The sequence below is a fragment of the Typopeltis vanoorti genome, chromosome 17, assembly GCF_054136105.1.
Source record: "Typopeltis vanoorti isolate ZY-2024b chromosome 17, IOZ_Tvanoo_1.0, whole genome shotgun sequence".
Classification (NCBI taxonomy): Eukaryota; Metazoa; Arthropoda; class Arachnida; order Uropygi; family Thelyphonidae; genus Typopeltis; species Typopeltis vanoorti.
The window spans coordinates 60,194,749-60,222,373 of record NC_143565.1 but is presented as its reverse complement, the minus strand read 5'-3'; the positions used below and the strand labels follow the sequence as shown (position 1 = coordinate 60,222,373).

Sequence of the window (27,625 nt, the reverse complement as noted above, 5' to 3'; positions counted from 1 at the left end):
TAGTAAAGGTGGAGTAAACTCCAGATCACTTTCCTTAGTATTTTCCATAATGTAAAGCACATCTCCTAGAGGACATGTATGATAAATAAGCCTTTGCCTCTCTATTTCAGTAATACACGATGGTTTATTTATTTTTAGTTACATTCTAGAAATTATTGAAGAAAGAATTAAAATAAATAAATAAATAAATAAACCAAACTATACTGACATCGGAGGTCGTGGTATCTCTCAGATACAATTTCCTGTCAAATATCACAAACCTTTACATAAAATGTGTTAAACCAAACTGACAGCAAAAAAACAGTGCTGACATATGAATGCACAGCTCCTCATGACCTCCAAGCTATACACTGAAATGTGTAAGAAAATTTACATTAAGCATGTATCTCTCAGATCAGCTGCGAGCTCCGCAGGGTTAAAGTCACGTTAATCAGAACTCTTGCTGCGTATATCAAGGGATTGTCGCAGTTAATTTTGCCAAGTTAATCAAAACACGGTTTTGATTAACGTGGTTAAGCAAGGGATACCTGTATATTATTTATACGAATAATATATTTATATTATTAGTATTTACCAGAACTACCATCTCTTTTACTTTTCTTTTTCAATTACGTTTGTCATATTTTTAATTTTTGCCCCCAGGAAACTAGAAACCTCTTTTTTCTTAGATTTTAACTCACTTACCTTGTTATTAATATAATGATTACGAAGTTCAGTACTTTCCTACCTGTTCTTGTTCTGATCCTTTTTCATATGCTGTCTACATTTAGTCAAATTTTTTTCCACCTTTTCCAATTCTCTGGCTGATTTTCTAATAATTTCTTTTAATTAAGATATTTCTAATGTCAGCTTATCCTGATAAATTATCTCCAACACTGCAGTAGTACTTTGTTCATCAGGACAAATACTCTCCTTAGTAATAACAACTTGAGCTTTAGACGCTGCCCTGTTGTAATGAGCTTTTGGTGCAATTCTTAAGAGTAGTAAAAAACTAATAATATTTCAGCAATTATGTTATAAAATGCTGTAGTACAATAATCATACTAAGAACTACAATAATATGCTAAAAATACACCATTAAATCTAAGAATATAATAAATCAACAAAAATCACAGATCTCAGGAGCTTTCTAATAGCACGTGTTTAAACCAGATGGCCTCGATATCAGATATCATTAGGATATATTACAATAACGAACTATTGGGCAGAATTCTTTCAAGGGAATAATCCCAACTAAATGGTACATGCAACTCTGAGCAAGTTGTATTCCCACTACCCATTACAAAAGCGACAATGGGACAGGTGGTCAGCAGGCAGACTTAAATTAATTAAATAAATATATATTTTTCAATTATCTAAACAAATTAAAATTGAATAAGTAAAAATGATTGAAATCAAATGGAGACTTAAAACAACAACAAATATCATCAGAATGTTCAAAGGTGGAAGGAATAAAATTATATTGTTGTTCACTTCACCCCTCTTTTATTATTCGTCATTCTGCCGCTAAATTTGTAGCGGCAGAATGACAATAATAAAAGAGGTGAAGTGAACAATAATATAGTTTTATTGTTTCCACCTTCATTTGTTGTTTTGTCAGTTTTGAAGTGAACATGTTATCCATATTTCAACCAATCGCTTGTTGTTTATCGATTTTTACTATTGAAGGTTTCCCTCCTTCAACCAAGGCTCAGTATATCTCGAGAAGTGCTAAGTGATACTTGGACAAAGTGTGTCCTGAGTTAACCCCAGTATTATATATTTATATATTTTTCGGCAATGTTTTTTAATAATGGAAAAGTGGCTTAGGACTAGGACTTTGAAAAGAAGGGCAAATGAAACAGGTAAGGCTAACCCTAATTGTGATACACATGTTGTAACGGCAAGTAAATCTGACACTATTAAAAGAGAAGAAACAAGCAGTTCAAAGAAAAAATACAGTAGGAAATATAACAGTTCATATTTGGAATTCAGGTTTCCTTGGTGTGGAGATGAAAGTGAACAGAAACCTCAGCGTGGTTTGTGTTATGAAGTGTTGTCGAACGAGTGCATTAAACCCATAAACTCCGACGATATTTAGAAACTAAACATTGTGATGTGAAAAATAAGCCAACTGAATTTTTTCAGCGATGCTAAGGGACATCAAATCATGGGAAAGATATAGTTCGGTCATGCGTTCCATTAATAGAAAGGCAGTGGAAGCATACTATCTCTTAAGTTTGTGCATAGTGAAAACAGGGAAACATCATTCTATCGGGGAAAATTTGCTACTTCCAGTTATAAAAGATGTGGCAAAAACGATGTTTGGCAACAAGTTCTAAAAGATGTTGATTTGATTCCTCTTTTAAATGACACTGTCGGTCGCAGAATTAATGATATGGCAGGTGATGTAGAATCTCAGTTAATCAAAAGAGTTAAGAGCCCTTATTATGCGTTACAAATAGATGAGACTACTGATGTTACAAGTGATGCACACTTAATATTCTACGTAAGATATGCACTTCTAAATCACTTAGGGAATTGAAACAGTGTAGATCCGAATATAAATTAAATTATACTTAAATAAATATTTCCGATATTTCGGCAATGTCACATTGCCATTTTCAAAAGGAACTTACAAAAAGGCAGTTGCACACAGGCACTAACAATACAGTAACTGAGAATGAAGATATGAAGCTATCGTTCTCCTAGAAGTCCTAATGGTGCCCTCTGGCGGGCTAAGTAGGCGTTCTTGGCCGTTGGGCTGAAGGTCTGCTGATGTATGCCTCCCAAATTTGGGGCAGTCGCATACAACCAAATTTGTTGAGGTTTGGAGAGTTTCTTATGGCAGAGGCTGATTCCATAAATAATCTTTTGAATTTATATTTGCTCCGGTGTATTACTGTAGCTTTCTTCCACCGTATTCTGTGGCGAGTATCCAGAGCATGGTCTGCAAGACCAGAATGGCTATACTTGTAAAACCGGATGTAGTCCTTGTGTTCAGAAATTATGATATTCGCTGTCCTGCCTGTTTGGCCAAAGTACGACAGTTTACAACTGCAAGGGACCTGGTATACACCAGGTAGGTCTAGGAGAAGTGGTTGGTCTTTGGTAGAGCGGATAAGGGATGCCAATTTTCTGTAAGGCCTGTAACAGGAGGTGAGGTCATGTTTTTTTAGAATTTTGGTAATTTTTTCTGAGGTGCCTCGGATGTAGGGAATGGTGATGGATTTAGAGTAATCTTTTTTGTGGAGGGGGGAGGAGGGGGGCTGTGGTTTGTAGGTTTTAATATTTTTTGGATTTTTTTTGGGGGGTAGCCATTGGCTGAGAAAGTGTTGAGGATGTGATTTAGTTCAGTGTTAAGGGCTATGTCATTAGAACAGATTAGTTTAGCTCTGTTGTATAGTGTTTTTACCACTCCATATTGTTGTGAGGGGGGGGGGATTGTTGGTGGCTGTATCTGCCTGTATGGGTGGGTTTTCTGTAAACTGAGAAAACCAAAGTTCCATCAGGCTGGCGGGTGACTAGTGTGTCTAGGAAAGGGAGGCAGTTGTTTTCCTCTTTTTCCAGGGTGAACTTGATTCTCTTCTATTAGATCGGGCTACTTACCTCCCTATGAATTACAACCCCACCAACTCACAAATTAGAAAACTTCACAGGCTCCTTAAGAAAGTCACTTCTTGGCCTGTAGAAGTTACCAACAGATTAAAACCGTTTAACTCTACACCCCCCCATATTTACGGACTCCCAAAAATACATAAAGAAAATTTGCCATTACGTCCCATAGTGGATGGCATTGATTCCCCCACATACAAATTAGCTAAACATTTGGCCAAAGAGCTCACACACTATACTGGCAACACACCATCACACATAAAAAACTCAGCCCACTTCAAAGCCAGCATAGAAAACCTTACACTCCAACATACTGACATAATGGTCAGCTTCGACGTCTCCTCCTTATTCACAAATGTCCCACTCAAGGAAACTTTAGAGCTAATCCAAGCTAAATTTTCTCCCGATATCTCAGCCCTATTTCAGTTCACAATGAACTCAGGCTATTTCGTTTGGCAGGGAAAATTCTACAAACAAATAGAGGGGACAGCCATGGGCTCACCACTCTCCCCACCCTTGGCCAATTTCTTTATGGAGACCTTTGAGGAAAAAGCCTTAGCCTCTGCACCACAAAAACCAACCATATGGCTTCGCTACGTTGATGATGTGTTTGCTATTTGGTCACATGGCTCTGAAGCACTCCTCTCCTTCCTTACACACTTAAACAACCAACACGCCAGAATCAAGTTCACCCTGGAAAAAGAGGAAAACAACTGCCTCCCTTTCCTAGACACACTAGTCACCCGCCAGCCTGATGGAACTTTGGTTTTCTCAGTTTACAGAAAACCCACCCATACAGGCAGATACATCCACCAACAATCCCCCCCCCCTCACAACAATATGGAGTGGTAAAAACACTATACAACAGGGCTAAACTAATCTGTTCTAACGACATAGCCCTTAACACTGAACTAAATCACATCCTCAACACTTTCTCAGCCAATGGCTACCCCCCAAAAAAAATCCAAAAAATATTAAAACCTACAAACCACAGCCCCCTCCTCCCCCCTCCACAAAAAAGATTACTCTAAATCCATCACCATTCCCTACATCCGAGGCACCTCAGAAAAAATTACCAAAATTCTAAAAAAACATGACCTCACCTCCTGTTATAGGCCTTACAGAAAATTGGCATCCCTTATCCGCTCTACCAAAGACCAACCACTTCCCCTAAACCTACCTGGTGTATACCAGGTCCCTTGCAGTTGTAAACTGTCGTACTTTGGCCAAACAGGCAGGACAGCGAATATCAGAATTTCTGAACACAAGGACTACATCCGGTTTTACAAGTATAGCCATTCTGGTCTTGCAGACCATGCTCTGGATACTCGCCACAGAATACGGTGGAAGAAAGCTACAGTAATACACCGGAGCAAATATAAATTCAAAAGATTATTTATGGAATCAGCCTCTGCCGTAAGAAACTCTCCAAACCTCAACAAATTTGGTTTTATGCGACTGCCCCAAATTTGGGAGGCATACATCAGCAGACCTTCAGCCCAATGGCCAAGAACGCCTACTTAGCCCGCCAGAGGGCACCATCAGGACTTCTAGGAGAACGATAGCTTCATATCTTCATTCTCAGTTACTGTATTGTTAGTGCCTGTGTGCAACTGCCTTTTTGTAAGTTCCTTTTGAAAATGGCAATGTGACATTGCCGAAATATCGGAAATATTTATTTAAGTATAATTTAATTTATATTCGGATCTACGTTTTTTCAATTCCCTAAGTGATTTAGAAATGCATAACCAACGTATAAGCCTGTCTACGAGAAGTAAGATATGCACATGATAACAACATTCATGATGATATTCTGTTTTGTAAAACTTTGTCATCCCGAACAACTGGAGAAGAAATATTTCACACTCTCAATAATTACATAATACAAAAAGGGATCCAGTGAGAAAAATGTATAGGCTTCTGTTTGGATGGAGCTCGCGGCCTTACAGCCAGGCATAGTGGGGTTGTTTCTATGGTCAAAGAAGTAGCTCCGGATATGAATTGAGTACATTGTTTCATATATAGGAAAGCATTAGCCTCCAAAGAAATGCCACCAGAATTTAAAACTGTGCAATATAATGCTGTAAAGGTAGTTAATTTTATTAAAGCTTGACCGTTAAATAACAGGTTATTTTCAGTACTCTGCGATGAAATGGGCAGTGAATATATACAATGTTTGCTTTATTCTGAAATTCGCTGGCTTCCCATGGGCAAAGTACTAACAAGGTTATTTCAATTAAGGCACAAAGTTTTATTATTTGTAAATGAATGTAATTCTGATTTTGCATCACTCCTTGTTGACGAGGCATGGTTATCAACACTATCCTATCTTTCAGACATTTTTTTGAAATTAAATGAACTAATCTCTCCCTTCAGGGAAATTCTTTAACTGTTCTTGATGCCTACAACAAAATAAAGGCATTTGAGAAAAAAATGGTTTATGGATTAATTATGTAAAAGACAGACAATTTGCACCTTTTCCAACACTGGAAACCTTTTTAGTGGAAAATTACATTTTTGTTGATTCTGAGTTTCTGGAAAGGGTTTGTGACCACCTCAAAAATCTGAAAAGGAATTTTGAAACATATTTTCCGAATAACTTTTATAAGAAATTTCTGTGAGTTCGCAATCCATTTCAGGCTTGCAGTCACGAGAACGACCTTTCGTTATAAAAAAAAAACAGTTAATTGAGTTTTCAAGTGAGAGTGGACTTAAAATGCAATTCCATAATCTTGGTTCGGCTCAATTTTGGACCTCGCAGTGAGAAGGGAATTTCCCGAATTTTGACAATCGTCATGCAGTTCTCTACAACCTATCTTTGTGAGAAAGGATTTTCATTGCTCCTTCAAATAAAAACAAAATACAGAAATCGTCTTAGTGTGTGTGCTGATCTTCGACTGAAGTTGACCAATATTGAACCAGATATCCAGCAACTCTTCAAGAGCCGAGAAGCTCAATCATCTCATTAAAAGTAAGTAGTAACATAATTAGATCACATTATTTATTTGTGTAATAAAAATTAAAACTTTGTTCAATGATGATACACTTTTAATCGTTTACTTCCAATTTAATTAATTATGTTTCCATATGTATTCAAAACATGCTTTTAGATTTCTTATGTTATAAATGGCACAGTTTTTCCGAAATGTTGGTAATTCCTGCTTAGGTTTTTAAAAAAATTATGAAAAATCAAAAAGGAAGTATAGGGAAATAAATAGAAAACACTATGTTTATTTTTGAAGTAAAACTTTAATTCCAACATTCTAAAATGTTATTTTTCTTGCTTTTCTGTTCACAAAATCGTCAATGACATTGTCGAAGTCTATTTCATCACTCAGTTGCTGTTTTATAGACAGTAAAGCAAGATTTCTTAAATGCCAAAAAGTGCTGCCCAGGGTGGACCCCCAACTACGCCTCTGTAACTTGTGGTCCGTAGAATTGTTTTCAGCATTTTACCGGACATTGGCATTAGAAAGGTTGAGAAAGGCTGTTATAGATCATCTGAATACATTTAAATAGAGTTTGAATATGCTGCTCAAAACAATTAGGGGATATTTTGGTTTTCTTGTAAATTATAAAGTTATAAAAATAGTTTACAAATGTAACACATTTATTTTAAAATATTCTTAATATACAACAGTACAGAACACGCAACTGCGTACAAAATCACATTAAGACTTGTTGAAACATGTCTTAGACGTATTAGCATGTGAGGGGTATAAAAGTGTGGCTTGTTGAGCTCACTTCCACAGTGCATAATTATCATTTCAATTGTAAACTTGTGTCACCTACCACCCATTATTTTGTTAAAAATGGCAGAGCAATATGATATTCTGGAATCCATGGCTTGGAGAGCCAAGAGCCATTGGTCGATTAGAAGCTGGACAAACCTCAAGCTTGTCATATATCTCAAAGCGTAATTTCGCAACTTTGGAATCGTTTTCTGGAGAAGGGAAATGTTTGCCGAAGAAAAGATCAAGGTCGCCCATCATCAACAACTCCAAGAGACGATCAGTATTTGTCATTACTTGCCAGAAGAAATCGAACATTTAATGCAACACAACTTCGAAGCAAACTTGCTGCAGCAACAGGGAGGCTGGTATCGACACAGGCAGTACGAAATCGTCTTCATGTCATAGGTTTATATGCTCGAAGACCAATGGTTTGCATTCCAGTTACTGCAAATCACAAAAGAGCCTGAAGAATTTGGGCATAGGAACACAGCAATTGGACAAATGAGAATTGGGCTCGTGTACTTTTTAGTGATGAGTACAGGTTCAGCCTGCAACCAGATAACCAACGTATCTTGATATGGCATGAAAGTGGAACAAGAAATAATCCACAATTTGTTCGTGAAAGACCCCAACATCAAGGTGGGAGTTTAATGGTATGGGCTGGAATAAGTATAGGTGGCCATACTGATCTCTATTTTATCAGAAAAGGTTCCTTAACAGCCCAAAGGTATCGCGATGAGATTTTGGAACCTCTAGTTGATCCATATGCTGCTGCTGCAATTGGTCAAGAATTCATTTTTTATGGATGACAATGCTTGTCCATGCCATGCAAATTTGGTACAAGAGTGGTTTGAGGAAGAAGGTATTGAATGAATGGACTGGCCTGCCTGTTCACTGGATTGTAATCCAATCGAACATGCCTGGGATGCTTTAGGTAGATGCATTTCTGCTTGACTGGTGCCACTACGATCATTTCAAGAGCTCAAAATTGCTCTCACAGAAGAGTAGGGAATATCCCACAAGAACCGTTTGATCATCTTATCCGGTACAATCAATCAAGATGTATCGTTGTTTTTGGCTGTTAATGGAGACCATACGCCCGATTAAAAATTAACAAAAGTGTTTTGGGCTATTCTTGTTAATATTATTTCACGCTAAAATGTATAATTTGTTAAATTTGTAATAAATATCGATTATTTAAACAATATCTCATCGATTAAACCCTATCCATAAGTAAGAAATATTTATTCATGTATAAAGTACCCAAGTTATAATTATTTGCAGAAATTTATAATTATCCGACAGAAAATAAATATCCCCCAATTGTTTTGAGCAGTGTATTAATTGATAAATATACTATATGAGCGAAATCAGTTCTCTGTTAGGACTTCTATCAGACATGCTATTTCTTACAAAAAGATATTCAGATATTCTTAAGTGCTGCTGTAGTGCAACTGGAAGAATGACGTAACAGTGCACCTTTTGATTGGAAAAAAGAGCTGGGTCCGATTGTCATTGTGATGAGATCAATTTTTAAATGTTTTTTTTCAAAAGAAGGTAAGTTAATCAATCACATATGGATGAAGCAGGTTTTTCTTCTCAGAAACTAGTTTTTCATCTGGCACATCACACTCCTAGTATACACACAATTTACAGATTGTGTGTATACTAGGAGTGTGATGTGCCAGTAGTGGTAGTAGATGGCATTGTGTGTATTTGATGGATTGTGCCAGTGTGATAATGGTAGTAGATGGCATTGTGTGTATTTGATGGATTGCAGCACACTGAGTAGGCAGTGACATTGTGTGCAGATGGAGAATTAAGTAGTGCAGAAAGTGGGTTGTATAGAGTGGACTGTTCTCATGCAATGAGCCCTTTGACTTCTTGCAGGTGTCATGTCATAATAATAATCTACTTTTTTAAAAATCTGTGATAGAACTTAAGAAAATTCTCAGAATAACATCCTAATGATTTGATGATATTTACTACCAGAATCATGATACTAGAATACTATTAAGATTCTTTTTTTTCCCTACAGAAAAAATGATCAGATGTAGTTGTTAGAAAATCACAAACATAAAGTCTACAGACATGGCTTATAATGACTCTTACATAAATAGATCATATTAAAAAATATGCAATGTTTTAATTATTACTCTTGAGAAGAAATACGTTTTAAAATTTCAATGCAATTATTTAATACTAAGAAACTTGCCTTTTTTTTCCTGAGGACTACTTTAACTCCATCCACTGATACTGTAATGCTAACCTTTTTCTTTTTCATGGATTTGGCTTTAAATTCATACTACATATGTACAAGAAAACAAATTCCTTTAGTATAAATATATATATGTCTACAAATGGATGTGCAAAATGATCATTATATGGTAGTACAGCATTAAAATACAAATGCTTGCACTATAACTGACTCATTCACTATACAGAACAAACTATTAGAATATTATTATTATTACAGGCAACTCCAAGGAGTCCTTAGACTCATCGAGGGAGGGCCAACATCATGTCAAGAATAACCAATCAACATTCACACAGTATCTATCATACTTCACCTTGAACTCATTTACAGTCATGGCACCCACAACAGACTCTGGCAGCTTATTCCACTCATTTACTACTCTCTAAGTAAAAAACTTAGCTCTAACACCCTTGCTAACCGCACTCTTACCAAGCTTCCATGGAAGGCCCTAAGTCGTCCCACTACCAGTCCTATTTTATTAAAAAAATCTTCTGAATTAATTTAATCTTATAGAAACCCTTCAGTAATTTGAATGTCTTAATCACATCACCCCTTTCCGCCTATCAACCAATTTCTGCAGCCAACAAATCTTCAACCTGTTCTCATAAGGTTCATTCCATAGTCCTGCTATTATCTTGGTCACTTGTCTTTGGATCCTTTCCACCTCCTCCCCATCAACAAGAAATCCTGGTGCCCATATCTGGGCACAGTAGTCTAGATGGGGTCTTATTAAGGTTCGATACAGAGGAACAATAACCTGTTTGTCTCTGCTCATTAAAGTGTTTTTCAGCAACCAAGTGATTTAATGAGCTGATTTTGCCACTTTTGCGATGTGTCCCCTAAACTTCAACTCCCTATCCACCAACACCCCCAAATCCCTGGCCTCGTCAATCTCCTGGAGTACAGTTCCACCAATGTGAAATACTGCTGCTAATCTTTTCACAGCAAAATGCAAAACCTTACATTTTTCCACATTAAATTGATATCCATTCTCCTTAGCCCAGTCCTCCAAACTATCCAAATCATCCTGCAAAATTTTAAAATCCTGAGCATTTACTATTGCTCTACCCAACTTTGCATCATCCGCAAACAGATGCACAGTTCCTCTCAAATCCTTTCCTATATCGTTAATGAACAAATTAAACAGTAGTGGTCCAAGAACAGAAACTCTGCGGCACACCACTAGTCACAGGCCGTCTTTTGGACTCTACGCCTGAATAAACTACTCTCTGATATCTCTCCATCAACCACCCTCCTATCCATCTCACCAACCCTATATCCATCCCCATCTGATCCAGTTTACTGATTAGGGTTCCATGTGGTATCCTGTCAAAGGCCTTGGCAAGATCCAGTAAAATCACTGTAAACCCATTACCCTTATCCAGTTCAGCCGTCACTGTGTTATAGAACGTGAGCAAGTTACTAAGGCATGATCTACCCTTCACAAAACCATGTTGTCCCCCATACAATATCCCATTTTCATCTATCCAATCCTGTATTCTTTTCTTGACTAATTTCTCCAAGACCTTGACAACGATTCCTGATATGCTAATAGGTTGGTAATTTACAACAGCAGTCTTGGAACCTCCTTTATGCAGTGGGACTATTTTCCCCTCTTTCCACCCCCTTGGGACTAACCCAGACCCGAGACCCAAATTAAACAAAATGGTCAAGGGTACTGACAATTCTTTAGCCGCTTCTCGTACGACACGAGCTGGTATACCATCCAATCCTGCAGATGAATTGACATTGAGGTTTTGTAATAGATTATTCACCTCCACTTCATTCACCAAATTCCCGTACAAGCTGTTGGTTCTTCCATTTCTGCAATGTCACCACCTGGATGATATACTCTTGCAAAGTGCTCACTCAGTAATTCTACTATATCAACTGACTCGGTTACCTCCCTACCATTGGCATTCTTTAAAATCAATATCCTGATCAGAACCCTAGAGACAATGTTAAACTCACTACAGCAAACTATCTAATATTACAACAAATAATTCTTGTAGCTACTGTCAGTTTATTTTAGTGAAAGCTGGATCTATATTATTTCTTAGTTTTTCTAAAAGATGATGTGAAACTTAACAATTTGCCACAAACAAACTGATATATGATAAATCACATGATAAATTTAGTTTTCTATAAATATCATTTCATATAGCTGCAGCATGTATTTTCATATATTTATGAATTATATTTAAGAGGTTATAAATATATGTGAGGTAAATTAATGCTTTTATTATCATCATTGAGGTTTTGATCATTACATAATAAATAATCACATACTGCATATTTATTTTGACTCACCAAGGTACCAGCTTACCACAGTGCTTCTTATACACATGTTAAATGGTGAGCAATATCATCCTTTAAGTTTTAAAAGAGGTAAACCGTGAGTAGACATAACTATACATAAAAATATAACGGAAAAACTCACGTAGAAAAATTATTTAATGGTATAATTTTCGCCCGTGTGTAATATCCTAATCTTTCTTACTCTGAATTTAAAGCATTGAAATCACTGAAGAATAACAATAATTTAATAATTACGAAAGCTGATAAGGGGAAGGCTGTAGTGATTCAAGATAGGAAGGAATATGAGAGAAAAATGTCTCTTTTACTTCGCGACTATTCAACTTATAGGCCTCTTACATCGGATCCTACCCGGAGTCAATTGAAGAGACTTAATTCTCTTATAGATAATGTATCTACATGGAATGAAGATCAAAAGAAAAAACTTAAAACCTTCTTCGGTCGTCCACCTAGATTGTATGGTCTTCCAAAAGTTCATGAACCAGGCATTCCGTTAAGACCAGTCGTAGATTGTATAGGTTGCCCAACTTACAAAATCTCAAAATTTTTATCTAATTTACTCTCCTCTTCAACTAGAAGAACTGATACTTATATAAAAAATACTTTGGATTTTAAAAATAAAATTTCAGATCTTCATTTGGACGTTTCTGATATCATGATCAGTTTAGATGTTGTTTCTTTATTTACAAATGTGCCTCTTTCGGAAAGTATTGAATTACTACAACAAGAATTTCCTTCAGACATTGTAAACTTATTTGATTTTGTAATAAATTCTGGTTATTTTTCTTTTAAAAATAAGTTATATCAACAAATTGAAGGAACAGCAATGGGTAATCCTCTCTCTCCTGCTATCTCCAATTTCTTTATGGAACATTTTGAACAACATATCTTTGACAATAATTCTCCCAGACCTACTCATTGGTTCAGATATGTCGATGACATTTTTGCTGTATGGAATGGCTCTTCTGATGAACTTCAACAATTTCTCAATAAGTTAAACGCATTTCATCCTAGGATAAAGTTTACCCTAGAAGTAGAATCAAATAAGCAGTTAGCCTTTTTAGATCTTCTAATTCTTCGCCAACCAGATGGTAACCTACATTTCTCAGTTTATAGAAAGAAGACTCATACAGGCCATTATATCCATGCGGAATCTCATCACCATCCCAGTCAAAAGGCAGGAACTATTAAAACACTGGTTCATCGGGCCCACTCCTTTTGTTCTACAGACGATCTTTTACAGAAAGAAATACGATATATAACTTCTTCCTTTCTATCTAATGGCTATAAGAATTGCTTCATTAAAAGAACTTTGAGTAGATTTAATATGTCTCCCTCTTCAAACACAGAGGAAATAACGCGCATTACCATCCCTTATATACAAGGCATCAGTGAACGTATAGCAAAAATTTTAAAACCACTGAATATTTTTGTTGCCTTTCGACCGTTTAGAAAAATCTCCACCTTTCTCGCTTCTCCAAAGGACAAGCTTCCACATCTCAATCATCCAGGTGTCTACCAGATTCCGTGCTCTTGTGGATTATGTTATTTCGGACAAACGGGAAGATCTGCCTCCATTCGGCTAGAAGAACACCAATCTTATATTGAATACTTTAAACCTGAAAAGTCTGGACTTGCAGAACATGCCATCTTCACTAGACACAGAGTTCATTGGAAAAAGACAAGAGTTCTTCACAAAAGTCAGTTTCTCATGGAACGCCTTTATAAAGAAGCATGTGAAACTCTACTTCATTCTCCTAACTTAAACAGATCCGACGGCTTACGTCTATCCCCTTTATGGGAGATAGTACTTTACAAATCAGCTAATCTTTCCTAACTTTTTATTGTATTAATTTTTTTTTTTTTTTTTTTTTTTTTTTAGGAAAGTTATTGACCTTTTTAGTTATCTTACACCAGCTACTTAGGTGGCGCTTTTTGGAATTGTCAGTTAATGTTTAATTTTTGTGCCTAATTGTACTGAAGATGCCTGTGACACACGGGCGAAAATTATACCATTAAATAATTTTTCTACGTGAGTTTTTCCGTTATATTTTTATGTATAATATCATCCTTTACCAATACAAGTATTCTCCTTCAATTAACATAATTATTATGGAGGACTTCAACTATGGTAAGAGACTGGATGGAGGAGAGACAATGGAATTTATGCAGCTATTAAGAGTTAATTACCATGCAATGGAGGGGGACTCAGGATTTCATAGTGTTGGATCTGGTGGGTGCATCAGAGGATTTGTATAAAGCAAAGCCAGCCAGCCACGAGTGATCATGCAGTCATCTATAGTAATCGAGGAGGTACTAAACATGGAATTTTTCAGCTAAGGTGTTGTCTATACAGAATTAGCGAGCAGTATAATTACAAGCTTAGGAAGGAACTTGGAAGCAGTGGCATGGCATAAGAATCTGCATGGGAAGGATGTTAGAAAAACAAATGAGAAATAGTCAAGGGGTATTTGAAGGAAGCAGTAACACACTATTTAACCAAGGTGAAGAGGATAAATCAGGTAAGGATTAAATGGATGAGCAGCATCATTAAGCAGGATCTAGAAGAAAAAAAAAGGAAATGTTATGAAAGGTATATAAAGAGAAAGGTGATCAGCAGGAAGCTGATGTAACCAGCATGGTAAGGTTGACAAAATCTGATTTGGGGGATATTAGCACAGAAGACCAAAGGTTCCCTCAAGGGTTCTTTCACTATGTGATAAAGAAAAGGAATAAATGACTGTAGGGAAAGAAAAATTTAACCCTCCCCTCCCAAAAAACCTCATCCACATCAATATTCAGAGCCTAAATAACAATTTGAATGATGTGCTTTATCACCTACAGACATCAAAACCTTCAAAACTGATCTATTTTTGAAAAAAATCCCAAATTACTGCTATGACAAAGTCCACCTAAACTGGTCAAACTACACTCAATAGAATTTCTTCAGCTTCTGTGTATTCTGATATTTTGTCCAAAACAGGATAGTTTGACTAACTGAAAAGAGACCCCCATTTCACAGATCCTCTTATAAGTCACTGTTTCACAGATAGCTTCTGCTGTACGTCTTTTCTAAAGATATTTTCATAGGCAATGGCCAGCAGAACTAAAATATCATTTCTCATTTACACTAAACTTATAAATAACATGAGCAACAGCTGCCCAACATCCAATTTCAGTTGAACTGCTAAGGTACTAAGAATTTTACTCATTCAACTTTCATTCTGTCTACTTCTGTTTTTCTGGACTAATCTTCCCCAGCCCCTAAACATCTAGCTCTTCAAAAAACATCAGGATATTTTTTTCTCAACTCCTGCCGACATATGGTATTGCCTATGGGTTTTGCAGCCTCTTGTGTGTGGAAATGATTACAACATGCACGGTTTTTATCTTTCATACAATGATATTCTTTCATTTCAAGTGTGTTATAAGAGGAGTAATGGTATCACTGGAAATGGCAGAATCCAATTCAAAACAGAATCCATCCATCCAATTCTTGTTGGAGAAGAGATAACCTCTGATAGAGGTTCCTCATATCACGGATTGGATTCAAACCCAGTTCTTTCCAGCCAAAAGGTTCCAGTGGAACCAAAACAGAATGGAAAAAGCTATTTTACAAAACAATAGCACTTTGAGCACCAGGGATGAATGCTGGTCTTGAAATTCACGCTTGCTCTTGTTATCATTCAGGTAGTGAGAGGTGTGATTGAAATCTGATTATCGGAATAATGAATTACAGGTAACGCTCGTATAATGCAGATGTTAGGTTCCATAGAAATGCTGCATTATATAAATCGCATTATGCGAGACTCAGATCACACACAAATAGTAGGGTTATGTTCCAAAATTGTCTTTTTTTTTTTTTTTTAAATTATATAAACAACAAAGACTATCTAACAAAAAAATATTTTTATTTAATTCAGGTAATTCATGTAAGTTAAGAAAACATATAAACTATGACACAAATACATAGTATAAAATTATAAAAATTACAAATTGTAATTAAGTTTCATTGCACGTAATGCATAAATGTTTTAGGCAAAATAAAAATAAGTGCACATTTTAATCTTTCATAGCACGAGGATTTGAGGATCGGTTAATAAACATTAGTTTTATCATGTAATCACCTGATGCATTACTACAAAACAGTAGAGTAATTCTGTCTTTGGAAACTTTGAATCCAAGAGCTGATCTTTCATTTTTCGAAATATAGTTGCGTTTTGGCATTTTTTCCCAATATAACCCGGATTCATCAGCATTGAACACCTCTCTGAATTATAAATGTTGAAAGTTTTTTGTTTAATAAGATTTCATCCAAAGGAATTTTCTTTTGAGTGCATCTTCTTTCCAAATCATTAGATTATTCTTCATTTTTCTCTTAGAAAATTGTGTACACGAGAAACGAGCTTTGCACTTACCGTTGACCCAGCAATAAACACTTTCTCGGATTTTATGTTCATTGTGTTTGATTGTGTGAATTGTTGATTCATTTAAATTCAAAGTCCTTACAACCAACTGGTTTTTCTCCAATTTTCAACCGATCCATGACTTTAATGTTTTTTCTTTGAGATGAATTTTCTTTTCAATATTCATTTTTTCCCCTTTCAATGCAATTTGTGGCCATTACTATAAAAATAATTCGATATTAATTATGTATGTAATTCACCAGAAAATAAAGTGCTCAGCTTGTGATAACACACATGATTTTTAATGCATTTTCCTGGCAGAAAATGAAGACAATTTTCAACAATAAACACTTTATACAATTGACATACATACGTTCAAAAGGGGTTTCCCCATATAAATTCACTTATAACTACCTGCGCGATATGGGCAGACACAAATTTAACGAAGATAAAATTTGATTTTTAAGTCATGCAGTGAAAAATATATGAAAAGATAAAGGGTTACTACAATTTCTAGACTGTGTTTTTGTCAAAACTGCATTGTATAAGTACCGCGTTATACGAGAGTTACCTGTACTGACCATTTAAAACTATATATTGAAAAATTTATGTACATTTAATCATACAAATACAACATTTATTTTACAAATGATATTCTATATTTTTCAAATTAGCTACTTGAATACAAATTTACTATTTCTAGATATACACAAAGCTTTTGACTCTGTATCACATGAAATTTTAATAAAAAAATTAGAAGTCATAGGAATATGAGGTACTGTCCTAAATTGGTTCAAAAATTATTTAAATGCCACATCACAAATTGCAAAAATAAGCAACAACTATAGCAGCTCCAAAACAGTTGATTACGGTGTACCACAAGGATCTGCTTGGGACCAATTTTATTTAATATTTATATCAATGACTTCTGCAATCTTAAACTAAACAGTAAAATAAATACTTTTGCAGATGATACAGTACTAATTTTCTCTACAGACACAGCCGAACAAATGAAAACCATCGTGAATGCTGATCTTTTGAAAGTAACAAATTGGTTCCAGTCAAACAAACTCAGTCTGAATGTCTCAAAAACTAAATACGTAAATTTTAACTTGCAAAATGAACTTCACTGCACAATTAATTTTGCATGATTGGAATTGCAGGACAAATTCAAATTGCAACTGCGAGAAAATAGAAAAAGTCAGTGTAATAACTTACTTGGGATTAAAAATTGATAGTAGTTTAAGCTGGAAACAGCATATTACCGATGTCGTAAATAAAGTAAGGATTATGTTAAACAGATTTTACTACATTAAATTTAGTTTAATCTTTTATCCAAGTGTGTGCAAACCAAGTTTGCGCCTGAAAGTATCTTCAGGACTGAGGTAAAGTGGTACAACACCAGGCGACTCCTTGCAAAGGTGGAGCAAGCTACCAACACTCCTATTTCAGTATCTCCCATAATGCAAAACACATCTCCTTGCAGATATGTATGTTATTCATTGGGGGGGGGGCACTACCCAGACTAGTTTCGACCTTTATTAAGTCTCTTCAGTGGGAGCCAGGCCCATGTGGAGATATCAAGGCAGAAGCATTAGCAAGGTCATCTCCTCCTATAGGAGCTGCCAAACGGTGTGCCACCTTTTTATTAAATTACTCTGGATTTAGAGAAAGATGTTGAAAGTTTATTTTTCACTTGGTCAGACTATATTAAATTTAGTTTAATCCTTTATCCAAGTGTGTAACTAAATTTAATATAGTCTGACCAAGTGAAAAATACTTTCAACATCTTTCTCTAAATCCAGAGTAATTTAATAAAAAGGTGACACACCGTTTGGCAGCTCCTATAGGAGGAGATGACCTTGCTAATGCTTCTGCCTTGATATCTCCACTTGGGCCTGGCTCCCACTGAAGAGACCTCAATAAAGGTCGAAACTAGTCTGGGTAGTGCCCCCCCCCCAATGCATAACATTATACATATCCGCAAGGAGATGTGTTTTGCATTATGGGAGATACCGAGATAGGAGTGTTGGTAGCTTGCTCCACCTTTGCAAGGAGTCGCCCGGTGTTGAACCACTTTACCCCAGTCCTGAAGATACTTTCAGGCGCAAACTTTGTTTGCACACACTTGGCTAAAGGATTAAACTAAATTTAATATAGTCTGACCAACTGAAAAATAAACTTTCAACAGATTCTTAAATTTAAATATGCTAAAAATATTATATTCTGCCTGGATTCAAAGCGCACTACAACATGGTATATTAAGTTGGGGAGGACTCTATCGCATTATGCTAAAACCTTTAGTCTCGACTCAGCATAAAGTAATTAAAATCTTAACTAGAAACAAATATAAGGATACTGCAATGTGTAATAAATACACCATACTAAACATACTATCCCTTAAATATTTATACGTCTATAGGGTACTATTATTCATAAAAAATGACAACGAATACGTAAATATCAAACAAGATGCTTTCCTTAGTAGAAATAAGGGCCTAAAATACATAGTTCCAAAAGCAAATAAAGAAGCAATATACAAACATTATACTTATTTAGTGCCAAAAGTATTTAACACACTACCTTTAGCAATAAGAAATGAAACTAACCCAAACAAATACAAAACTCTAATCAAAGAGTATTTATTTTCCCACAGAAATGAGGAATCTCTGTTCAAAATAATTGTATAAATTATTGCTTTTTAGCATATTTGTATTCAAAGATCATAAAAATGTTAATGTTATTTAACTGCTTTATTTTGTTCTTAATTGTTATGCAACTTTCTTTGTACATATTAGCATGTCTCCTGTGATTTTATTATGTAATTATATTATAATAATATGTAAATTATATGAATGTACATATATGTATATAATGAAAATGAATTACATAAATTTTTGCAACTTTATGCATATCGTAACCTGAATGAGCTGTTGCTCTTAGGTTACACATACGATTGTTCAACATTTTGTACTATTATAGGAAGCTTACAAATAAATTTTACTAGTTAAAAAAAAAAAAAATTCTACCCTACGGTTCTTCTTTATGAACTGGTCAATAACATCGTCATAAAAAGTTGGTTGTAACTTAATTTTCCCAAGCAACACGCACACTTGTAAAGGCTGCTGAAGCTAACTGACTAGAGCTACATTGCCTGCGTATGGCCTGTGGTTTAAGTAACAGTGATACGCATGAAATGGCTATGCACACACATGAAATCACAGTGCCGCTGCGAGGACCTGAAAGCAAGCCAAGATAGCTTTGACTAGATGAGCAAGCATCGGCTTCGATACATAACGCAAAGCTCAATTATTGCCGTGCAAGCTTAAGACGTGTTCTGTCTACAAAAATAAAAGCCTAAATGGAATGCTTATAAATGCATGCATTTATTAACAAATAAATAGTACTTCTTTCTCAATTAATGAGCTTGCGCAGCAAGCATGGTGTATGTTGAGCACTGATGAAATTTAAAAGGAACTGAATTAAAGAACAATGTGCCTCAAAACAGCCTGCCAGAACAATGCATTTTAATTCAGACAAATGATAATACACTTTGGCTAAGTTAAGTGCGCATCTCTTTTTGCCATATGGCCTTACTATGACATACAATACAGTGTAGTGGAGAAAAAGTCTGACAGCACTGATAATTATGTTACTGACCATAACAAACTACTGAATTTCTATGGCTAGTTCTTACAGCTATATGTAGTGCTGAATTTAAGTATTTAGTAACTCTTGTGAAAGATCTGCACTGATTTCAAGTAAATATTATTGCAAACTGAAACAAACAGAAAGATAATGTTTATTATTCATTATCTTTATATCACCTTTTCTTGTGTACAGATTTAGGGGGAGGGGGGGGGTCAAACAGTATAAGCCTCATGCACAATATTTCACACATAGTTTCCAATCCATAACTTTCTTTCCAATTTACCAGCCTGGTTAGTTAAGTGCACATACAGCATATGTTCTTTAGCAATAATGCAATCATGAAACTTAGGTATAAAAGGTTAATAACCTTTCCCTGGTTGCAAGCTAACTATAAATAGCAAACTCATAAGGACCAGACAAATGTTATCGTACAAGACTCACTATACTGAATTAAAAAGACTACCTCCAATTTCACTCCACTTGACTAAAATAAATTTCAAAGAAAGTATTGGCATTCAGTTTTATATGTATATAGCCTCTTGAACATATTTCACCATCAAGCTTTGGTAAGTCTATTTACCCAGCTTGGAGTATATTGATCAGTTTTTAATTAACTTTTATCCTATGCATTGCAGTGTTTCAAGTACTGGCAGATGGCAATTATGAAGTATTTCAAACTTTGAATAGCTAAGGACTAAACTAGATTTATTTTATTACCACATAATTTCATATTTAGTATTATAGTATTTCAATAAATAAATTTTGGATTTTAACTTGGAGATTAAAAACACCCAAATTCTGTTAGCTAAGCAGTTAATGCACTTGCTCACCAATCAACAGGCTATGGGTTTGAATTCTGCGATGGGCAAGAACATTTATGAATACCCTGAGAATGAGCTTCACTGCACAGTGCAAAGAACAACAGGCCAATTATGACCTGGTGTGGCTTGAAAAATTTCCATGTTTGGTCTCCTGAGAAGGGTTTCTAGATTGTAGAAAATATAAATATAATAAATAAATAAATTTCTTAGTCCATCCAAAGTACTAATGTACTACTACTTTGGGTGATTGAAGTTAAATGCCTGCATGCCCATTGGGTCTAAGACGCCCCTGATAAGTGAAGAAGTAGGATGCCTCCTAGTGGTGGGACCTAGGTACCTTGGCATGGCTAAGTTGCCTACTATGCTATTTTCTGCCTTCTAGGATTAGCAGCCACCAGTATGGTTTCTTTCCATTACTATGAGTTCAAAACACAGAATGAAGATCCATCCTCTATTAGGGAGGGACCATTGAACTCCACTCCTATGATTGATCTTCCTCTTGATTTGGATGGTGATGTCTCTGTTGCCTGTCCCTGCAATGCCTATAAAGTAACTCCACCTCCATGAGAAGACCAGCCATTAGATCAGCACTGAATTGCAGAATGAATATGACTCTGTTGCAACCAAATATACTGTATATACAAAATAGACAGCATATTTGTCCCACTTGTAGTAAGCCTTTCTTTTAAGGTTACACAGTGATCAGCATTCATATTTATTAATTTAGGGACACCAAACACACGTGTTGAAATGATTATTTTACTAATTATTAATAAAATAACACTTGACGTTTCGACCCCTGTATTGAGGTTATCATCAGAAGGATACATGTGTATAGGGAACCAAGCTACATGCTCTTACACTCTATACCAGTAAATAAAATCTATGCTGTTAATCAATCTTTTTCTTAGCCTGACCTCTAGCGATAATAAAATAAAATAGAATAAAAATAATAATAATAAAAAAAAAAGAAAATTAAAAATTAAAAAAAAAAAAATTTTAATAAAAAAAAATAATATATAAAATAAATAAACAAACTACAATAAACTTTGCTAAAGTCCTCATGTACGAAGATTCTTCTGGATTTGTATAGTTCAGATTGTTATACTATGATTTTTTTCAGGACTTGTACAGTTCAAGTTGCTATTATGTGTTAAGGGAAAAAAAAAAAACCACTTTACTAAGTCTTTTTGTAGTGGGATTTTTCTTTGCCATGTTCTAGTTGCTATAAAGATTGCAAATGGGTCCTCCATATTCTTGGAATGGTTACGCCATCATTTTTGTTCAGATTTGGATTATGTTTGATCATTTCACATGCTTCTTTAAATTTCCTCTTGAACCAGGTTTTGGTGCGGTGTAGGGACTTGGTATTTTACCAATGAATTCTGTGGTATGTTTGGAGTGCATGGGCAGAAAGGCCAGTTTTATCAAAATAGAGGTATTTAATGTGTCGTTTGTGTTTGCCCTGTTTCCCCTATTTCATTTGCATACATTCCACTAAAACAGTTCGAAGGCCAATTAATCTTCTCTTCACATATTAGGCCTAGTGGCCTTGAAGTGGAATACCTTTGTATGTGCACCATATTCTGGTGGATAGGCAAGCATGGTGAACCTTGTAATAAAATGTTTTTAATTTCGGGTTTATAGGTAATCTGAATGCCTTTTTGAGTACATTGGATAATTTAATTTTACCTTTTTCAAGCTCTCTGTGTTGATTTTGTATTCCTGGTTTAGAGCTTGTTCATTTGAACAAATAGACTTTTTTACACTTACACTTGTAGTAAGGCTTTTGCTACTCCCAAGGCCTGGATATGCATCAGCAAGCAAACCATTTCATAACTCCTGTGAATCTTTTTGCAACTTGAAATCTTTCTATAGCCTGGTTGAACCAAGTAATCAAAATATCTTGGTTCAACCAGGACCATTATTTCAGAGACACTGTGTTCAGACTGTCAGAGAGCCATTACCACCACTATTGGCCTTGGTATTCACTGCTATGCAAGACATCCCCATGCTGTTAATGTTAATGCTGAGTTTTTACTGAGCAGGCATAAACATTTCGAATTACTGAAGAGGAGCATTCTGCAACCAATGTTCATACAACATCCAAAGAGAACTGCAGAGCAGGCTATCAGAGTACAGAAACTTTGGCTCATGTTGGTCATTTTTGTTATCACACACGTCAGAAGACACAATGCTATACTGAGAGTTATGAGAACAGGTTGAAGAATAAATGTTGGATAACAGCAGTGGAACCCCACTATAGGACTAACACTGGATTCAAGAAGCCTGACCTTGTAAATAAATAGAGGAGATGAGTTAGTTGTTACTGATGTACAAGTTGTGGGTGCTGAGTGACCATTCACTATCTTCCATCATAGTAGGCAGCTTTCATGAGAAAGCTGTCTCTATGCTGGAAACCAAGACCTAGCATGGCTACTTCAGGAAGAACACCACATTGTACCAAAATTTACCACTGCAACTGTATCATTTAATGATGTATGGTATCAGCAGAGTTATATGGACTTACTAAGCTTTGGACTCTCTTGTGCTGATTTCAAGATATTCTGTGTGTCTTGTAGGACACACTGGAGCATGGAGGACTTACCAGAGAATGACTTCTTGAATCCCCAGTCTAGAGTTGGATGGCATAGGATATTGCTGGGTTCTAGGCCTCTTCTAGTCCTATATATGGGACTGCAGTATATAGCACCGTTTCAGTACAAGAAAAATCAAAAATAAAATAAAAAGTTTCGAGACTCTCATGAGTGAGTGTCAAAAAAATGACAAAAACTTACACTTTTACAATACACACCACTATTTGAAAAAAAGGCTAATAAAAATCTTATATTTTATAGCCAAGATAGCATGATCTATTCAAGAGTGATAAATTTTGGGGGAAAAAATGCAGCTGAGGTCAGTTAAACAAAAGAAATGGTGGGAAATAAATAACACAAGGTAAATAAATGTTTTTGTTAAATTCAGAAACAAAAACCTGGGGAAAGAATACTTGCACATTTCTCACAGAAATGTAAACTAATGTACTATTGACTTCAAGGTCTGAGGGGCCCCTACATAGGGAGGATATTTATAATGGACTTTTTTTTTTTTTTTTTTTGAATGTAACTTGCACCCATGATAGGTTGAAAAGTTATTCTATATTAGCACTATGGGTGGTTTAAAAGCTTTTTTTAATAAAATTGTCTCTGTATTATTATTTTTATTATGTGACACCTCCAGGGAGTCTAAAGACTCATTGAGGGAGGACTCCTACTCTACAACTTCATTGTCTCCACCACTCAATCTGCCAAGTTACAACGAACCGCAACTACCATCATCATCATCTATCACCTACCGCCACCACTATTATTTTCACAGAATAAACATCCATGCCCATGGTGGGATTCGAACCCGCAGCCTTTTGGCCGGTGAATGGATATGCTGACTACTCGGCCAACCAAGCCAGCATGTTATATCACTTTTTTTTTTTTTTTCTTCCTACACTTGCAAGATCTAAAATGGATTTCAGGTCACTCCAGGTCTAATAAATGGAGCAATAGTTTCATGCTGTATGATGAACTTCATTTCATCACAGACATCCCATGTCCATGGCAAGTTTCGAACCTGCAGCTTGTTGGATGGAGAGTGGCATGTTAATCACTCAGCCAACTAGGCTGCCAATTATATATCTGCTGGCTAAACAATGTTAAAATAAGCACTTTCTATTATCTGCAAGTGTATCAATACTTGAAAAAGCTGATATACATCATAAGTTCTAAACTTTGTGCTTTGACATTGTTATTTAAAAGTTTTAAGTTAATAAACATACCTATTAATTAAACTTCCAATTAAAGAAATATGGTCAGTCATTGACTTATTGGGGTTCCATTTCGACGATCTCAACATAACTCAAAGTAGTATGTTGAAGATCACTACATGAACCATTGAATGTTAACTGTTAACCATAAGTTAACAGTTAACATACAATGTACAAATTGTACCATAAAAATGAAATAATACAATGCACAAACTGCTCCATAAAATTATTGTATACAGCATTGTACTGCAATAAATAATAAAATATGAGTGTTTGGTACTTCTATGTGCTGTCTATAAAATAATCAGCTGAAAATACATGGAGTAAGAGTAATATTTCAAAGTTGCTGCTTTATTAACTGGACAATTCATTGGCATTGGTAGGGAAGGCTAAGTCATCAATAACAAACTCTTCAAATTCAGTTTATACAACAAAGAATTCTGAAAATGGTTTACCAGATGCACAGATGTGGAAAGTCAAAACTCTTGGAGTTTTGACTTTCCACATCTTTGGACATAATGAATAGATTTAAAAACTGTACATTGCATCATTATATTTATGAATGTTTGTGTGATTAACTAAGGATAGTGTGCTTAATTTTCTGATTTTTAAAGGTTTAATATTTGTTTTCTTATATAGTGTATGATGTATCCGATGCACAGAACAATGGCAGGCAATTTTAATGTGCATGATTATGTTTGCTGCAGCATGTGTGAAATGTATGTATGACCTTTGCAGAAAGAGAAATTTTGAGGAGAATGACTATAGAGAATATGTTTGTTGAAAGTGTTTCATGAGTGAATGCCAGAAAGTGTGAAGAGTGTAAGAAATGAATTGAAAGATGAAATGAATGATAAGGCAATTGGCATAGTGTTACAAGAGGTATCAGTGACTGTACAAATGATGAGGTGGAAAATGAAGAGAATGATCAGATGGTAAAGTAAAAGATAGCGCACTTACATGAAGTTCTTCAATTAAGTGGTAGGAAAAAGGCCTAGTGGATGGTATAACACAGAAGTGAAAGAAAGGGGAGAAAGCAGATTTGGATGAAAGAGTAAAAAAAAAAAAAAAAAAAAAAAAGGATCGGATTTTGTATGGTAATTCAATGATATAAGCAGTTCTTGAGGAGAGCATCAAGAAGTCATGTTTTCCTGGAGCTAAGATAACGGATGTCAGTGATGCTGTAAGGATGCAGAAATTTTGTTTATTTCGGCTGGTAGAAATGATTTATTATGAGACAAGTGTGGTATGTGAGAAGACATGAAAGAGTTGCTAGTGCATGCAAAAAGTAAAAGTTATGAGTCTGTTGCCATGGTATGATCGAGTTGAGTTGATATGCGGAGCTATGACCGTGAATGAGCCTTTATGCAGATTGTGCAGGAGGAATGGTGTGAAGTGAGTTTGATGGAATGAAGGATTTATATAAAGGTGGATGGCTTGCATCTAAATGGATTTAGTATCAAGAGTCTTGGAGAAAGTGTTGTTCAGTGAAAGTTCATAAGTACAAAGTCAGGAAACTAGAATAAATTAAAGATGACAAGAAATTATATTCTTGGTTTCTTCCTTTATCTAAGTGTAAGCAAACACAGTTAGTGTGTAAAGTCACTTCATGACTGGGCTACTTGTATATAGAGGCTGATAACTTCACATCATTTACCTTAGTATCCCATAATGCAAAGCACATATCCTTACATACATGTATAATGCAGTGGGAAGTAACTTCATACAGAAACTTTGTTTATGCTTGGATAAAGGATGAAACCAAGAATATAATTTTTTGGAATTTTTAATTTATAGTATAACCAGGCGAAAAAAACTTCCAACATATATCTCTAATCAAAGGAAACTAGAATGTTTAGGGGGGATGGATGCAGGTTCAAGAGTGCTGGATCTCTTCACTGCATCGGAGAACTTTACACTAATCAATTTAACTATGCTGCCTATGCTTGGAGAAAGTGCCCTCAGAGACTGCCAGACATGCAGAATTTTCTATTAAAAAGGTATATATGTGGAATTACAAAGCAGATGATTATGACAAGCTGAGGCAAAAGAGACTCTACTTTTAGTAGAGTCATTGCAAAAGAATTTGGAGAGCAGAGATAGGAGTGGTGGTGGTGAGGAATGGTCAAGAGGTGTTTGAAGAAAGCAGCATCTAAATGTATACCTGGTTCAGAAGGATAAATCTAGTAGGCATTAGATGTTGAAAGCTTTTCCAGTTAGTTATACTATAAATTATTATAGTGATGATTATAATGGGAGATTGGAATGGAGTTGTAGGAGGATACGGACTAGGTAATAGAAATGAGAGAGGGGAAGGTTAGTGGAAGAAAATAAGCTAATAATTACGAATATTTGGTTTAAAAAAAATCTAAGAGAAGACTATACACATGGAAAAAACCAGGAGATATGGAAAGGTATCAAACTGATTACATTATAGTAAAGCAAAGATACAAGAATAGTGTAAAAAATGCATGCACATATCCTGGAGCTGATATTTACAAATAGACCACAACCTACTATTCATAGAAATAAAAGTAAAAACTAAAGAAAATAAAGAAACTATGAAAAGGAAAAAATGGAACTTAGAGAAATTAAAAAATACCAAGGAATTTGGAAATAGATTGGAGAAAGAATTAGAGGAAACAAGTTTTGTCAAAACTGAAGATCCAGAAAAGAAATGGGAACAAGTTAAAGAGAAAATAAAGACGATTTCAGAAGAAGAAATTGGATATGTTAGAGCTAAAAGAATAATAAAACCTTGGATAACTAATGAGATATTTTCTCTAATGGAAGAAAGAAGAAAATGGAAAAATAAAGACACCCCAGAAGGGAAAATACAATATAGAACCATGAATGACAAATTGAGAAGGGAAGCAGAAAGAAGTAGAGAAGATTGGCTTAAAAAACAATGTGAAGAAATGGAAAATTATGAAAGAGTGGGAAGGTATGATCTTTTATATGAAAAAGCAAGAAGCATGAATCACAAGAGAAATGGAATTTGAGCTAGAGGCATAGAAAATAAGAAGGAA

The 27,625-nt window shown here is 35.4% G+C and overlaps 1 protein-coding gene across 2 annotated transcripts in view; it reads right to left on the bottom strand.

Moving 5' to 3' along the window:
* LOC150097435 (carboxyl-terminal PDZ ligand of neuronal nitric oxide synthase protein-like) overlaps positions 1-27,625 on the bottom strand; it is a 287,244-nt gene that overhangs the window by 192,665 nt on the left and 66,954 nt on the right. Inside the window, exon 3 of one of the 2 annotated variants that reach the window (XM_090407036.1) lies at positions 9,540-9,633. In XM_090407036.1, the coding sequence (XP_090263162.1) occupies positions 9,540-9,633 (94 nt within the window). Of the gene's footprint in view, positions 1-9,539; positions 9,634-27,625 lie in introns of those variants that run through there. The other variant, XM_090407034.1, reaches the window with a different exon arrangement.